Raw genomic sequence first — 15,787 nt, 5'->3', positions numbered from 1 at the left:
GGAGAGGGAGGGGGCACAGAGGGTGGAGAGTGAGGGGGCACAGGGGATGGGAAGGGGGGAGGCACAAAGGATGGAGAGAGAGGAGGCGCAGAGGGTGGAGAGGGAGAGTGAGGGGGCACAGAGGATGGGAAGGGGTAGGCACAAAGGATGGAGAGAGAGGATGCACAGAGGGTGGAGAGGGAGAGTGAGGGGGCACAGAAGATGGAGAGAGAGGAGGCACAGAGGATGGAGAGAGAGAGTGAGGGGGCACAGAAGGTGGAGAGGGAGAGTGAGGGGGCACAGACGGTGGAGAGGGAGAGTGAGGAGGCACAAAGGGTGGAGAGGGAGAATGATGGGACACAAAGGGTGGAGAGGGAGAATGATGAGACACAAAGGATGGAGAGGGAGAGTGAGGAGACACAAAGAATGGAGAGAGAGAATTATGGTGCACTGAGGGTGGAGAGTGAGGGGGCACAGAGAATGGGAAGGGGGGAGGCACAAAGAATGGGGAGGGAGGAGGCACAAAGGATGGGGAAGGAGGAGGCACAAAGGATGGAGAAGAAGGAGGCACAGGGTTTAGAGGGAGGAGGCACAGAGAAAGGGGAGGGAGGAGGTACTGAGGATGGAGAGAGAGGAAGCACAGAGGGTGGAGAGGGAGGAGGCTCCGAGGATGGAGAGAGAGGAGGCACAGAGGGTGGAGAGGGCGGAGGGGCACAGAGACAGGAGGAGGGGGACTGTTTGAGATGTCAGAGGTGGGAATGGGTCAACGAAATATCGTGTCAGTTTGGTAGTGTTTGAGCGCTTGATCAGCAGCTCGCATTGTATGCTTCCCCGGAATCTGAGAATGTTTTTGAGTGTTGTAGTGCCATCTTGGGTAATAATAGTTGTAAAGCGTACAGAGCTTGCTGTAGAGTATGGATGTTTGCTTTATTATTATTCTTATTCTTATTGTTATTGTTATTATTTTTATTGTTGTTGTTATTATTATTATTATTATTGTTATTATTATTAATTATTATTATTGTTATTATTATCATTGTTATCGTTGTTGTCATTATTATTATTATTACTATTGTTATTATTATTATTACTATTGTTATTATAATAATTATTATTGTTATTATAATAATTATAATTATTATTGTCATTCTTACAAGCTGTGTTGCTGTCTTGTCCTCAGTCACCTGGACATCTGGACGTCCCGCTGGGCCAACATGGTCAATGGCTCCGGTAAATTAAACATCTTTGTTTACCTTTGTGTTCTGTAGTTTATCTGTTTGTGTCTTTAAATCATTCATGATTATATGGACCCTCCCCCCCTCTTCTATCTCTCTCTCTGCAACTCTCTCTCTCTGTTTCCTGTCTGTCTCTCTTTCTCTCTCTGTAACTCGCTCTCTCTGTAACTTTCTTCCTCTGTCTCCCCTCTCTCTCTCTTCCCTCTCTCTCTTTCTTTCTCCCCCCCTCCCCTTTCACCCCCCAAAAAACCCCTGTTACCGCCCCAAGTCTCAGTCACAGTGCCCAAACTGTCCCCAGTGGGTGGTTTGCTCCTTCTCTCCCATCAAACATGTATAGTCCTTATCTCATCTCTTTCTTTTCTCCGTATATTACTCACTAGTCACTTCTCTAATCTTCAGCACGGCACCTATATGACCTGATTATGCTGCAAGTAATGCAAATCTCTTACCAAAACCACTCACCCCCCCCCCTCCCCCACCAGGACAGTGCTACTGACTGAAGTTGTCTAAATGGGCTGGTTTATCAATGTCATGCTCGTACTGTTTCGGAACAATATAGGGGAAACTGCTGCTTTTTTTTTCCTCGTCCTTACTATCGTCATTTTTCCTCTACTTCTTTTGTATGTTTGTCATTCTCTTGTAAACTGCTATTTCCAGGGTGCCTTGATAGTCAAAGCAGACTTTGTGCTGTTGAAGCTAGAGAGGTGAGCAGAGAAAGCCTGATTCCCCGTTTGGACTTCTCTGTTGACATCCATCCACCCCTTGGCACTTATATGACCTTATGCAGTTGCGAGCGCTGTAAAACCTTACTAAAACTAAAGGGAAAACAATGCTCTCCCCAGACGGTACCCTGGGCCCACCCTTCCGGTTCTCTGACCAGTACACCCCGGTGTTTGTCTCGGACATCTGCAGGTAGGTTTGTGTCGCTCTGTTTGTTTGTTTGTTTGTCATTTGTTGACCAAAGCAATATGATCCTTGCCCCGTGGTTTCCCAGAAAATTGAGGTTATTCCAGTATGCTATCAGGTCTCCTGGGATAATGATGTACATTGTAAATTGCAAAGAGTGGGTTGTTGGCGGAAGTCTTTGTATTGACATTATTGCAATTAAATCTTTTTATCAAATGTAATATTTATTGTGAAATTTTTTATTTGGTATAATCAAGTAAATATTATTTTCATGGAACATAGTTAAGCAAGTGATTGTTGTGGGCTTGAGTTGTCCGTGATTTAAGGTGCCGAAAGTTTTCCTGCTGTTCTGCCATATTTCTCCTCCACTCTTCTCTCTCTCTCTTTTTCTCTCTCAGATCAATCCGGGGCTTGTACTACGAGGACGTACAAGTGAAGGGTATCACCGTGCGTCGGTACGGCGGGGACCGCTATGATATGGCCAACGCCACCGTCAACCCTGACAACATTGGCTTCTGTACGCCGAGGTCAAAGTGTCTGCCCACCGGACTCCTCAACTCCACGCTCTGTCAAGAGCCAGGTAATTCACAGCTCCTCATGATAACGGTAATAATAGTAATGATTGTAATGCTCATCATGACAATAATGATAATAATGATTGTAATAATAACAATAATAATAACTATAATGGGTATTTATATAGCTCCTCATGATAATAAAAATAAGGATTGTAATAATAAAAATAATAATAACTTTAATGGGAATTTATATAACTCCTTATGAACGTTATAATATAATAGAAATGATTGTAATAATATTAACCTTATCCGTACGATCATTTTGTACCCCCGGGGTTGTATTCTTACATTTTAGAATACTTCGGGTAAGAAGTTCTCTTTGAAGCTTTCAGTATTTCTCAAAAAAATCATTTTGACAGACTGCTATGCAAAGTGTACGGATCGGATTAATGAGTAAATTTCCTGTTTGGAAAGTAGTGGCACAGATTCCCCACGTCGTATGGATACGATAATAAAACACGAACGTACGGGTAGGGTTAATAATAATAATAACTATGTATAATGGGAATTTATATATACCATCTTATCTTTAGAAGGCTCCAAGGGCTGTACAGTACTGAGTGATTACTCAACTTACCTGTCAAATCAAAAGACAGAAAATGCACGTTATGAGACCCATACACATTATCGTATGTAAAATCTACTGGCAGAGGATGTAAAACAAATGTATGTTTAGACTTTTCTGTAACTCTCTCCCTATGCATTGACATATAAGAATGTTTCTTTTGAGCATTTTGACATGAAGTGGCATCTGTGGTATGATAGTTAAGCACTTTGATGTCCCATTCAGGAGATTCGAGTTCGATTCCTGAATGGGGAGAAAGCGTTATTGAGTATCTCTGTCGTTCTGCTTGGATGTTGTATCCATTTGGCACTGACGGGCAAGGCTGGAAAACTGCCTCCTAAATTATGTAAATTGTCTCGATGGAGGAAAATAAAAAAGAAATTGTTGACATGAGCCTATGTCTTCTGTTACGTTAATATGAGCCTATGTCTTCCCTCCATTATGTTGACATGAGTCTGTATCTTGTGAGTCTATGTCTTCTGTTACTAGTGTTACAGTGACATGAGCCTATGTCTTGTGAACATATGTCTTCTGTTACATTGATATGAGCCTGTATCTTGTGTTACATTATCATGAATCTGTTTCTTGTGAGTCTATGTCTTCTGTTACGTTGATATGAGTCTATGTCTTCTGTTATGTCGACATAAGCCTATGTCTTTCTGTTATGTTGACATGAGCCAGTTTTTTTCCGTTTCAGTGGACAAGTTCCACCTGCCGATCATCTTCTCCTTCCCCCACTTTTTGTACGCTGACCCGGCGGTTCAGGACAGCGTGTGGGGGCTAGCACCTACTGTGAAGGAACATCAGACAGTCATAGACAAAGAGCCTGTGAGTTGGGGGGGTTGGATGGAGGAGGAATATTAGGGTGGGAGTGAGGGGGAAGTACATGGGGAAGGATAGGGGAGCTGCGTGGGAGGACAGAGGGTTGGTTGTATCTATATTGTCACAAGATTCACAGAAGAGAAGGAACATCAGAGGGTCGTAGATGTTCAAAAGACGTTTTTGAAGCCTTGCCATTGATGGTTTGAGGGTGCTGCTGGCACTGGTAGCTCCCATTTCTTTCCTTTTCCTCTGTCGTTTTTGTCTGTCTATCTTGCACTTTCCTTGAACTACATAGCGGTTAATGCGTCCATATGCTTCTCTTATCTTCAAAAGTCTCAAGTTTGAGATTTAAATTTGGGCAAAGAGTAGCACATTAACACAATACTGGTAACGGTCATACAGTGCAGGGAAGAAGCAAGATAGATAGACAAAAACCACAGAGGGCAAGAAAAGAAGTAGGAACTACCAGTGGCTCCCTCCAACCACCTGCCCAGAAGTCTTGTCAGAGAATTCTAGTAGAGATATAAAGTGAGAGGAAGAGATAACTGATTGATTGGTGAAATCGAGGCTGGCATGACACGTTATATTGTGTTGTCTGTGTATTCGTAGTTCAAAGGATTGTTGTACGTTGATTTATTTTTGGGCCAGAATGCATGAAATGTGTCATTGTATTAGATTTCTAGTAGTCGAATTTTTGCAAAGTTTTTTCTTTTTTAAATTCAATTTCATTTTATTGTGAAACACCTAGAGCCACCATTGAGTGAGCATTGTTATAGAAGTGATTTTGGTGGGTGGTTGGCAGATGGTCTTTTGTGGTTTGCTCCTTCTTTCCTATCAAACACCTGGCATCCTTAATTAATTTGTCTTCTTTTTTGTGTCTGTTACTCTCTTGTAACACCTCTAATTCTAATCTTTGGCACTTATGTGGCATAATTGTATTGCAAGTGCCATAAAACTCGTACTGAAACAAAGAAAAGATCTTTATCATTATTTACATCTTTATCATAATTACTATTATTATTGTCATTGTTTTTATCATCTTCATTATTATTATTATTAATATTTTTGTCATTATTATTATTATTATTATTATTATTTTCATTATTATTATTGTTGTTATTATTATTATATCATTAGTACTATTATTATTTATATTATTATTGTCGTTATTAATATTATTATTATTATTATTTTCTCAGTGGACGGGTCTGGCGTTACGAGTTGCCAACCGACTCCAGATCAATATCTTTGTGGAGCAGGTGCAGGGCATCCCGTAAGTGTCAGAGAGAATGTGTTTCATTCTTTGTGTGGTTATTGCTGTGACACAGTTAAGGCGTAGAGACGAAAGTGGGTGGTTGGAGGGTGCCACTGAGAGTCCTTCATTTTTTCTTTCCCTCTTTTGTTTCTGTATATTTTTCTTTCTATTTCCCTTGCACTAAATGATCATTATTATGTAAAATTGTGCTTCTCTTTACTGAAACAAACAAACAAAACAGAGACTGACCCTTTTATTATTGTGTGTTTTTAAAAAAGTTTTAGTAAGAAATTTACGGCACTTGCAACACAGTAAAGTCATATAAGTGCTGAAGATTAGAGGTATTACTAGAGAGTAACAAACTCAAAAAAGAAACATAGGGGACAAAAGGATGATGGATTATTTGATCGGCAGATAGGAGGAAACAACACCAGAGCACCCACCTACTTTCAAGGGAATGTGTGTGTTTTTGTGTACAAATATATTTCTCTCTGGACTAATCACCAGCTTGTGTGTGTGTGGGGGGGGGGGGGGGGGGGGGCAGCTCAAAGTCTTTTTTTTAATGGACTGTTTTAATTCTCAGAGGAGTTTTGTGTTAGTGGTTGGGGGGTGCTCTGGTGTGGTTTGTTCCTTCTTTCATATCAAATAACTTTTATCTTAACCCTCTTCCTTTTTTTTTTTTTTTCACTGTATGTTACTCTATAGTAACACTAACACCTCTAATTTTGAGAATGTTCTGATCTATTTGTGTTTCAAGTGCTGTAAAACTCTTACTAAAACTGAATGAATAGGTTGTGCAAAGAAGAAGAAAAGATCACCACTTGTCAGCGTAGTCAGAGTTGAAAATTTTCTTTTTGCTTTGTTTCTATTATTTATTTTTTTTTATCACGTGTAGAGATTCCCTCTGGCAGGGAAAACATAGTCGTTGTTTTTTTCTACTTTAATGTATATCTTTTAAGCACTTCCATTGATACAACTAAGATCATTTAGGAGACAGGTCCAACCCAGGCTGAGAGAGATACAACATCCCAGCAGAAAGGCCGAGATGTTCAATAAAAATTTCTTCCCAACTCTGGAATTGAACTCGGGTCTCATGCATACGATAGCAAAGTGCCTAACCGCTACATCCCAAATGTCAGTAACACAATCTGTCAACCCCCTCATAGTTTTGGAATAAGAAGAGGCCGGTCAGATTTAAGATGTTAAAAAAGAAAATGAGAGTGAAAGATGAATTGTTGTAAAAGAAATTAAGAGTGAAAGACTGACTTTGGTTTTTTTCCCTTTTTTCTTCCAGTCAGACTGCCAAAGTGAGGAAATTGTTCTTCCCCATCCTGTGGATCAATGAGGTTTGTGATCCAAAGAGAAATGTTTGGCTTATGATAAGATACGATGAGAAAAATGACAGGATAAAAACAAGATAGGATGACATCAGACAATGTTCTTATTGACTTCATTTGTGTGCATTTTTTCTGTCTGTCTGTCTGTCAGACTCGATTATACACCATTTTGAAAATTGATGTATGACCGAGTTTTACACTGAGCAGTCTATATGTGTGTGTATATGTATGTGTGTATGAGAGTGAATGAACGTGTGTGTATATATATGTATGTTTGTATGTATGTATGTATGTATGTATGTATGTATGTATGTATGTATGTATGTATGTATATATGAATGTATGTATTTATGTTTGTATGTATGTATGTATGTATGTATGTATGTATGTCTCTGTGTGTGTGTGTGTGTGTGTGTGTGCGTGCGTGCGTGCAGGTGTATATGTATGTCTGTATATATGGTCGCTTTTAAGGACAAGCGGGGTAACCCAGATTTCGGGGGTTTCCAGAAATCTTGACCTGCACCAAAATTTGGCATTGCCCTACCTATAGGAGAAGTTTGGTTTCATCGGTGTGTATTTTTGTTTGGTTATAAAGAAACCTCTCCAAATCTTGTAATGAAACTGAACAAGGGCAAAAACCTTACCTTCGATTTTCTCAAAACAGCATTTTTCAGGATAGCTCACTTTTCCTTCAAAGCGACCTTATATCTGTGTGTCCCCCTAGAGCAGTCAATATATGTGTATTTATGTATTTGCCCATAGATGGGGGTTTCTTCATATACCTTACAAAATCCTTTCCTATTCCAATAAAAATGGTGCTACAGCTTTGAAATTTGTATATGTTGTGCTTAATATGATGTTTCAATAGCAGTCGGTCCATCAGAAGAAATCTTACAAACATTTTTAGTTCTTTTTCTGTCGTCAAGTTCAACAATGAAATAATTGCTGAGAAACTCGTCCTTCTACTCTTTTACTACTATAACTACATTATTTGTGGTGCTACATGAGGAATAATGATACCTGTAGATACTTTTTCTTTGTGAGCCTTCTAGATTTTCATTTTCGAACATAACTCGCGTAGTCATTTTGCAAGGCAACTTCGATTCCCCGTGACTTCGTTTCTAACGGCCATTTTGGGGCCTGGGAACGAGAATTATATTGTTCAATATTCATTCTCTGCCCTGACTGATTCCGAGGCTGTGGCCGTGCATAAATTTGCAGTAAACGGAAATCCCGCAATGCTTCGTGCTCTGTCATCATTTGTTATGCTCGGAAGAACCAATCACAAAATGAGAAATAATAGAGATGGAGGAACGTACCTTGTTCCTGTCAATCCATTCTTGGCATATTGTTGTTCGATGCAAGATGGTGAGAAGAATAATAATGGGTGAGACAAATTCATTTAAGTTTTCTTATGTCGTCATCAAATCTCAACATGTTATGTTCGAAAAAAGCGGTTATGTCCTAAAGGTTTTTCCCTCCATTTAATTAAATTGAAACCAAGTATGATTAACATCGCATTGCGTTTCAATGACCAAGTAGTGATAGATATAGATGCGACCATGCATGCTTGGCTAGGTGTCAACGAGAGGGGAAAATTTGAGGAAAATTGATACGTTCCAAAATGACAACAAACATTTATCTATTATGTGTCATCATGGTTATGTTCAAAAGATATTCTGTATTTTGCATAGAGTCATAGTGAAATGTGAATGAAGTGGTATTTTATCGCTATTAGCATGCATTATGAGTCAAACTGATCTCCTGAATCTTTGTTTGCCAAATTTTTCAAAAAATAAATTAAGATGTGAAAATGGAAAGTTTTTCATTTCTTTCGGACATAACTATAGTGACACAAATGCGAACACAAAGACATTCAGAATTTTTTTTTTTCTGTGATTTTATATGCTCTTCATGCTTATGTTTGAAAAGTAAAGCAATGAGAAAACTATCTAAATGATTTTACGTTCCTTAAATTACTTTTCAGAGTATTTTTCATTTTGTGTCATCATGGTTATGTTCGAAAGGTATTTGATATTTTGCAGAGATTCATAGTAAAATATGAATAAAGTGGCATTTTAAAAATCATTAACATGCATTGTGAGTCAAACTGAATCTTCTGAATCATTGTTTGCTCAAATTTTTATAAGAGAAGTTAAAATATGAAGGCGGAAAGTTTTTCATTTTTTTCGGACATAACTATGATGACACAAATGCAAACACAGTGGCATTCAGAATTTCTTTTTTATGTGGTCCTCTCCATTTTATATGTTCTTCATGCTTATTTTTGAAAATTAAAGCAATAAGAAAACTGTCAAAGTAGTTTTGTATGTACAAATTCTTTAAAAATGTGTCATCATAGTTATGTCCAAAAGAATTTGACTTGACGTTATGTAACACCAGTTACACAGCTTAGCATGCCACCTGTAGGTCTGGAAGTTTTTGTAGGAGGAGATTTACATGAATTGAAAAATTCAAGTTAAAACGAAATATAAAAAATCGTATCATCTACTAGAGCTGTTCCCTGGTAGCAAACCCGCTCGTGCTCGCAAGCCCTTAGTTCAAGTCTCAAGCCTCAAATTACTAGGTCAAATCATCAAATCAAATCACCAGCATGATAAGTTGAGTCTAGTCTAAGCTTCAAGTCCACACCAACTAGCAATCCGCGAAGCCACTCGTGTCAGACACCTCATCCACCCACCCTGCTTGCAATCCGCGAAGCCACTTACATCAGAAAGAGAGAGAGGGGGAGAGAGAGAGACCCCACTCACTGTGTCACTGCGCGGCGGGACGTAGAGCTGGAGTCTGCTCGATTAATCAAAGGCTTGTGAGCAGCGGACGGCCGTCAAGTCTCAAATACAGCTCTTAGTACAGCAAGACTCTTGATTCCTATGATCTGATTTGCCCTTCTCGCAACCTGGCGAGACTGTCCGCTAGTCACTACACACCAGAAGTTCCCCCCGGTAGCGAGCGGAAGGCAAAGCAAAGCACAAGCCTGCTCGCAAGCCTCTGGCGCAAGCTGTCCGCTGCTCGCAATCCTTTGATTAATCGAGCAGACTCCAGCTCTATCATCAACCCTCTGTGCTACATTTTAAGTGTCCACCTATTGGCAAAAGCTCATATGTATGTGAAGAATACAGACTACAGGGGAAAAACGACGGTAGTCACAAACTCAAAATCGTGAGGTTACCAATTTTGAACGCTTGTTGACTCATAACTGTATTTCTGTTCAACTGTTGGTTGATTATTGTTGTTAGATTTCCCATTCAACAACATTTAACAATAAACCACCAGTCAAATAAATATGAAGTTATGAGTCCACAAGCTTTTAAAATTGGCACCCTCTCAATTTCCAGTTTGTGACTACCGTCGTTTTTCCCCTGTGTTCTTCATGTGTGTATGTATGTATGTCTGTGTGTGTGTGTGTGTGTGTGTGTGCGTGTGCATGTGTGTGTGCGTCCGTGCATGCGTGCGTGCATGCGTGCGTGCATGCATGCATGTGTATATGTATGTTTGTATATAAGCCTACATGTGTGTCCCCCCAGAGCTCTGTGACAGATGACAAACATGCCAACATGCTGAAGACAGAGCTGTTCCTGCCTATGAAGATTGCCAAAATCGGCCGTGTGGTGGTCCTGGCCATCGGGGCTCTCATCATAGTTGCCAGCGTGGCCTTGCTCATACGACGACAGCGCAAGATAGCTAAGGTAGATATGACTACAACTAGAGACCACTTCTGGTATTTTCTAGATTTTCTGCAATTGTTCTCTGTGGTTTTTACGGTTGCTCCTATTTGTAAGTACAGATTTATGGGATCCTGTTCATGGCTGGGTACCATACAGTAGGGGTGGTTGGTAGGTGCTCTAGTGGGGTGTACTCCTTCTACTTGTGGTAAATCTAGGACTTTGTAATGAAATGTGTTGAACATTATATTTGTCTATATATGAAGAAATATGTTGTATTAGTTGTATGACTTATTATATGTACATGTATGGGAAGAAATGTGTTAAATAATATATGTCTATATATGTAAAGAAATGTGTTGTGTCGCATATGTACATATGTGAAGAAATGTATTGTGTGACATCATCTGTACATTTGTAAAGAAATGTGTTGTGTGACATAATAATATGTACATTTTTGTGAAGAAATGTGTTGTGTGACATATGTTCGTATGTGAAGAAATTTGCTGTATGAAGAAACATTTTCTATGACCCATGTTGGTTTGTGTGTGTCATGGAAAGGAAAAACAAAGAAACAGCTGATCAGTTCAACAAAATAACCAGGAATTGTGGGACTGCTAAATTGTCACTAGAATGTTGATGAAAACACCGAGGCAAAATCAAAGCTGTGCAACATCATTGGTTATTTTGTGGCAACTTAAGCAGTAAAGATTAAAGATCCTGTTTGCTTTTTAGTTTTTCCTCGCAAATAAAGAAATTTAATACACCGCAGTATTCAAAAGATAATTGTTGACATTGTTTCCACTGAAAATGGCATTATTTTTGGTATTTGAGAACTAGGTACTCTAAAAGTGCTCTCAAGTTCTCACCGCTCATCAGATTTCCCACAAACTCCACATGTGGTTTTCCAGCTAGAAAGATCAGAATCACATTGTCCAGGTTTTATTGTAATACAGCAATCTTTTCATATTTATGGTAAAAAGGAAAATGCCCCTCATTATAATACCATAACAGTAATATCATACTCAATATATGTGGTTCTCTATTGCCTCCGCACTATTGGTGTTGCAAAACGCAATAAAACTCTTACTAAAACTAAAGCTATCCTTAGTCCCTATTTTAGTATTTGTGTTGCAAGTACTGTAAAACTTTTTCTGAATCTTAAACTCAACCTCCTCCCTTTTTGTGTTGCAAGTACCGTAAAATTTACCTAAACTAAACCTCCCCCTCCTCCTCCCCATCCCCAGCTGAAGTACGCCATCGATCTAGCCCGGGTAAACAGCACAGGAAGCGAGGGCGCCCCGGTGACCACCAGAGGCTCCAACCGCCTGTTCCACGACCCAGTGAACACGCCTTTCACGCCCACAGTCCGCGTGTCTCCCCGATCAACGCAGAGCCGAGCGACGTCCTACGGATCTTTCCAGAGTAGCGGCGGGGACTCGCTGCACAGCCTGCCAGACAGTGACACGGCATCTACAACAAACCTACTCAACAACCATGACCAATAGACAGACATCACACAAACTTACTCAACAACCATGACCAATAGACAGACATCACACAAACCTACCCAACAACAATGACTAGTAGCCAGTGCCAGTAGTTGAAACATAACCTACTCAACAACTATGACCAATAGCAGATGTTAAAACAAAAACTTACTCAACCACTATCACCTACAGATAGATGACACCCACTACAAACTCACTCATAATAACTTACATTTATACAGCACATTTACAGTAGCTCAGGGGAATGTTTTTTGTTACTCGAGGCTAGCTGGGATGGACCGGTTTGGTTAGCATCATGCTGTTGCTGTGTGTCTGTTTTTGTTTTTCTGTTTGTGTGTTTTCTTGACCAGGCCCGTAGTGTCCACCTGCTGGAATGTCCAGTGGTCAGGTCTCACCCGAGTTTGCCAGTGAGTCTGTTTGTCTGTGATTGTTCTCGGGTAGACACCCCTAAGAGCCAGATATGATCCAACACTTCCTCAGCCCACCAGGCTACAGCGGCTGTGTTCTCGTACATCTCACAGTGCCCAGTGTATCGTGTTATATAGGCCCTATATATTTTGCTAATTTGAAATGCTTCATTTGCTTTACTATTGTCGGCAAGCTGTTCGATTCATATGTACTAAGCTCAGAAAGCCAAATTTTTCAGGAGAGAAAAAACACTTTCATTTTAAAATTAGTTTTACTTGTATTTTTTAAAATTTTTTTCAACATGTAGAGGGTAGAGTTTGAATTTTTATAAAATATTTCTTGAGCACACGCAACTGATACCACAGGCTAAGAAACTGCGATTCAAAAAATGTATTTAAAAAATCTTTTTGGCTTAGTACATCTGAACAGCTGTCCGACATTATAATTGTTCAATGTTAGCGCACATGAAAGCCACAAAGATGATTCTAGTCATGTCATGTGAGTTGACCAGCCCGTTTTTACATGTATTTTTTGTTTTTGCTTATTTGATGAAATCTTTTGTGGAAGTTGTCATTGCTAGAGGAATCTACTCTAGTCACAAGACAGGCCTGAGATTGTGAGAGCTCTTTGTGTAAGTTTTCTGTCAAGTTGTGCTGAAATCCCACCAGTCTTTCATCCGCAAAGTTCAAGGCGAAGCAAAACTGTAAATGTTGTAATGCAATATTGATCACTGTGCCTGGAACCTCATGTGTGTTAGATCAGTCACATTGTGTTCTGTACTGTACTTCTGCAAGCTGACAGACGGCCTTTTTTTTCTTCACAGCAGTATCGAGAAAAATAGGGGGGTTTTTTTTGTCTGCGTAACCATTTTAAAATAGAGTGATTCCGAAATTTGAATTGTTAAAATTTATTTAAAAACTAGTCACAGTTTCATTTTGATTTTTTCACACAAGTAAGGTTTCTGATCACTACTTTCGATTTAGCAAATAAAAAATTTAGGCGCCAAAATGAACAAAAGTGGCGTTTTGTCAGCCTACGCTGTGTACTTCACGTGCTATATTGACGAGTTTGTCTATTCTCATTGTGTTACATCAACGCACCCTGTGTACCTCATATGTTACATTAACACACCCATCTTTACGCTCAAGTCTTGCTGAAGGCTCAAAAGGATCCGTTGTACTACAGTGGAATCCTGGTATAACGAGAGGGAGGGGACCAGTGCGAAATGTCTGTTATAGCAGGATTCTCGTTATAAGGGATCCAGTTAATAAATTCAAGGGAAACAGTAAAGTAGGTCTTATCTATGAGTTTAGTGTTCTGTTTATTCCTTTTTGTACTTCCCCTAAAGATGATTTTGTTCAACATAATCTCTAGGCTAGGTCTTACTTGATCAAAAATCGAATCAGGTTACTTTCTCTAGCGCTAGCCATGTTGACAGCTCGGCGTTGACGATCAGAAAGAAGGGGCTCTGGCTCTAGGCTAACTCGCCGGCTTTGTTGTCACCCACCCCACCACACCCTGTGGTGTGTTGCGTCTGTTTGCGCACGTCACACATTCACTTCATCTATCACAGCATTGTGACCTCTCCATTCCGCACCAGAGAAGTGAGAGGCACGGTATGCTTAGATAATCTAGACTGGGCTGGCCTATTGCGCGATGTGTTCTTCTTGTCTGCACATGCCACACCCTCCCCACTAATTCGCTGCGGCCTTCCTTGTTGGTTCGCGTGGGCTCTGCCATTCTTTGTTTTGCTGGATCACCAACGACTTTCTCAACTGGCGAGGTTTTATATGTTTAATTGGTCTGTGCACTGTGCACAGCAGCAGCAATATTCCGTTATAACCGACTCGCGTGACTGTCTGATTGCGCAATAGCAATATTTTATTTACAAAGATAAAGAAGGGGGAAAAAATGGGGTTTTAGAATAGTGTCTTTATAACAGACTTCTCGTTGTTTCAGGACTCTTTATAAGTGGACTCCACTGTATTTGGTTTGGATGACATTCAAACAATCTTTTGTGGTACGAAACTTTTGATGAAAAACATAGGCCTACTGTTTTGTTATTTTGATTCTTTTTAAAAATTTATATGTATATGTAAACTGATGACATACAAGAATGTGATCTGTGACATATTGGTGATTCAAAGTATTATAAATCACCTTAATATTAATAAACCTGTGACAACTGACTGGCAGAAAACCGTGACATTTAACTATGGGCGTCATTTTCTGGTGAAAATGTCTAAAATTTGACTGTGTTGTGTGTTTTTGCTCACCAAGAATTACTCTGCTATTTATGTACTGTTTCTGTCAGGTTGAAGAATATTATAGGTCATACTCAACTATGTCCCATTATGATTATTATCTTCACATACTCAAACGTTTTCCAGTGTGTCCCATTGTTGTCTTTACATCCTCAAATATGTCTCATTATTGTCTTCACATACTCAAATATTTTCTATTATAATATTGTCTTCACATACTCAAAAATGTCCCATTAATGTCTTCACATAGACAAATTGGTCTTCAAAATGTCCTTTACATCCTCAAATTGAATGTATTGATATTAGTTGTAGGCCTATCTCATTATATGCTCCGTGTAAAAAACAGAACACTGTAAGTTACAGTGAGTGACAAGCTGGCATGTGGATGGTGGTGTTGAAAAAGGAAAAACTCAGTGTAGGCTGATTTGACTGGAGATAGAAAAGCCTGTTGCTAGTCTTAGTTCAGTTTAGCGTAAGTTTTACGACCCTCGCAACTAAATAAGGTCATATTATGAACACGCAAGTTGGTTGCACTCACAACAGTTCACAGCATAGCTTGAATTCTACTTTTTTCGAAAGGTAGGAAATGTCATTATAAATATTTAGTTTAAAAGATAAAAGCTGTACTTTACATTTTAAAACAATTATCTACATTTTACGGTAAAGGTTGATGGCCTTTATGAAATCTAAAACTCTGTTGGGATCAGCAATTTTGTACATTTAAGATAATTCCTTCAGGTTTCATCAAAGTCTTTTTTTTTTCACCAACATACTGTTAGTATGTGTCTTATGGTAAAACCTGTAAGCCTATCACATCCAACACAGATGGGTTTCTCATCTCCCTACAGGAGGTATTTATCTGTCAGGGAGGTATGTCCAATACGTAATCGAGTAAAAGCAACTTTGTTTCTTCTGGAGAGATTCGAAAGTTTTTGTGGGCCCTGTTCGGGCATAACACTGTGGAACTTGTTATTTTGTACTCACTCTAGAGTTTCTCCCACTGACTGGGGGCTAGTCAGGGTCTAGATTTACACCAAGGAGTTTACAGTAATGGAGGATGCTCTGTGGGCGGCACCGCACACCTGATAGGAGCCCTCTCTCGCAGCGGAACTGTGGTCTACCTGCTCTGCGCTTACGCACTGAAATCTAGATAAGAAAGAAGGTTTTATTACGAGATTAGGCAAGTCAATTTGTAAAAATGCCTTCCACCTGTGTTGTGTTTAAGTGTAAGAACCGATTGATGC

At 39.6% G+C, this 15,787-nt stretch overlaps 1 protein-coding gene across 1 annotated transcript in view; it reads left to right on the top strand.

Annotated features, from left to right (window-relative positions):
* Positions 1–12,657, top strand: part of LOC101847976 (scavenger receptor class B member 1) — a gene marked incomplete at its 5' end in the record, with an annotated part of 18,104 nt that extends 5,447 nt beyond the window's left edge. Inside the window, 8 exon segments of the mRNA XM_005103516.3 lie at positions 1,160–1,209; positions 2,057–2,126; positions 2,519–2,700; positions 3,961–4,091; positions 5,285–5,358; positions 6,635–6,686; positions 10,223–10,384; positions 11,608–12,657. Coding sequence (XP_005103573.2) covers positions 1,160–1,209; positions 2,057–2,126; positions 2,519–2,700; positions 3,961–4,091; positions 5,285–5,358; positions 6,635–6,686; positions 10,223–10,384; positions 11,608–11,868 — 982 coding nt within the window.
* Positions 12,658–15,787: the final 3,130 nt, after the last annotated feature.

This window comes from Aplysia californica, unplaced genomic scaffold (assembly GCF_000002075.1).
Source record: "Aplysia californica isolate F4 #8 unplaced genomic scaffold, AplCal3.0 scaffold00376, whole genome shotgun sequence".
Lineage (NCBI taxonomy): Eukaryota > Metazoa > Mollusca > Gastropoda > Aplysiida > Aplysiidae > Aplysia > Aplysia californica.
This window is presented reverse-complemented; position numbering and strand designations above follow the sequence as displayed.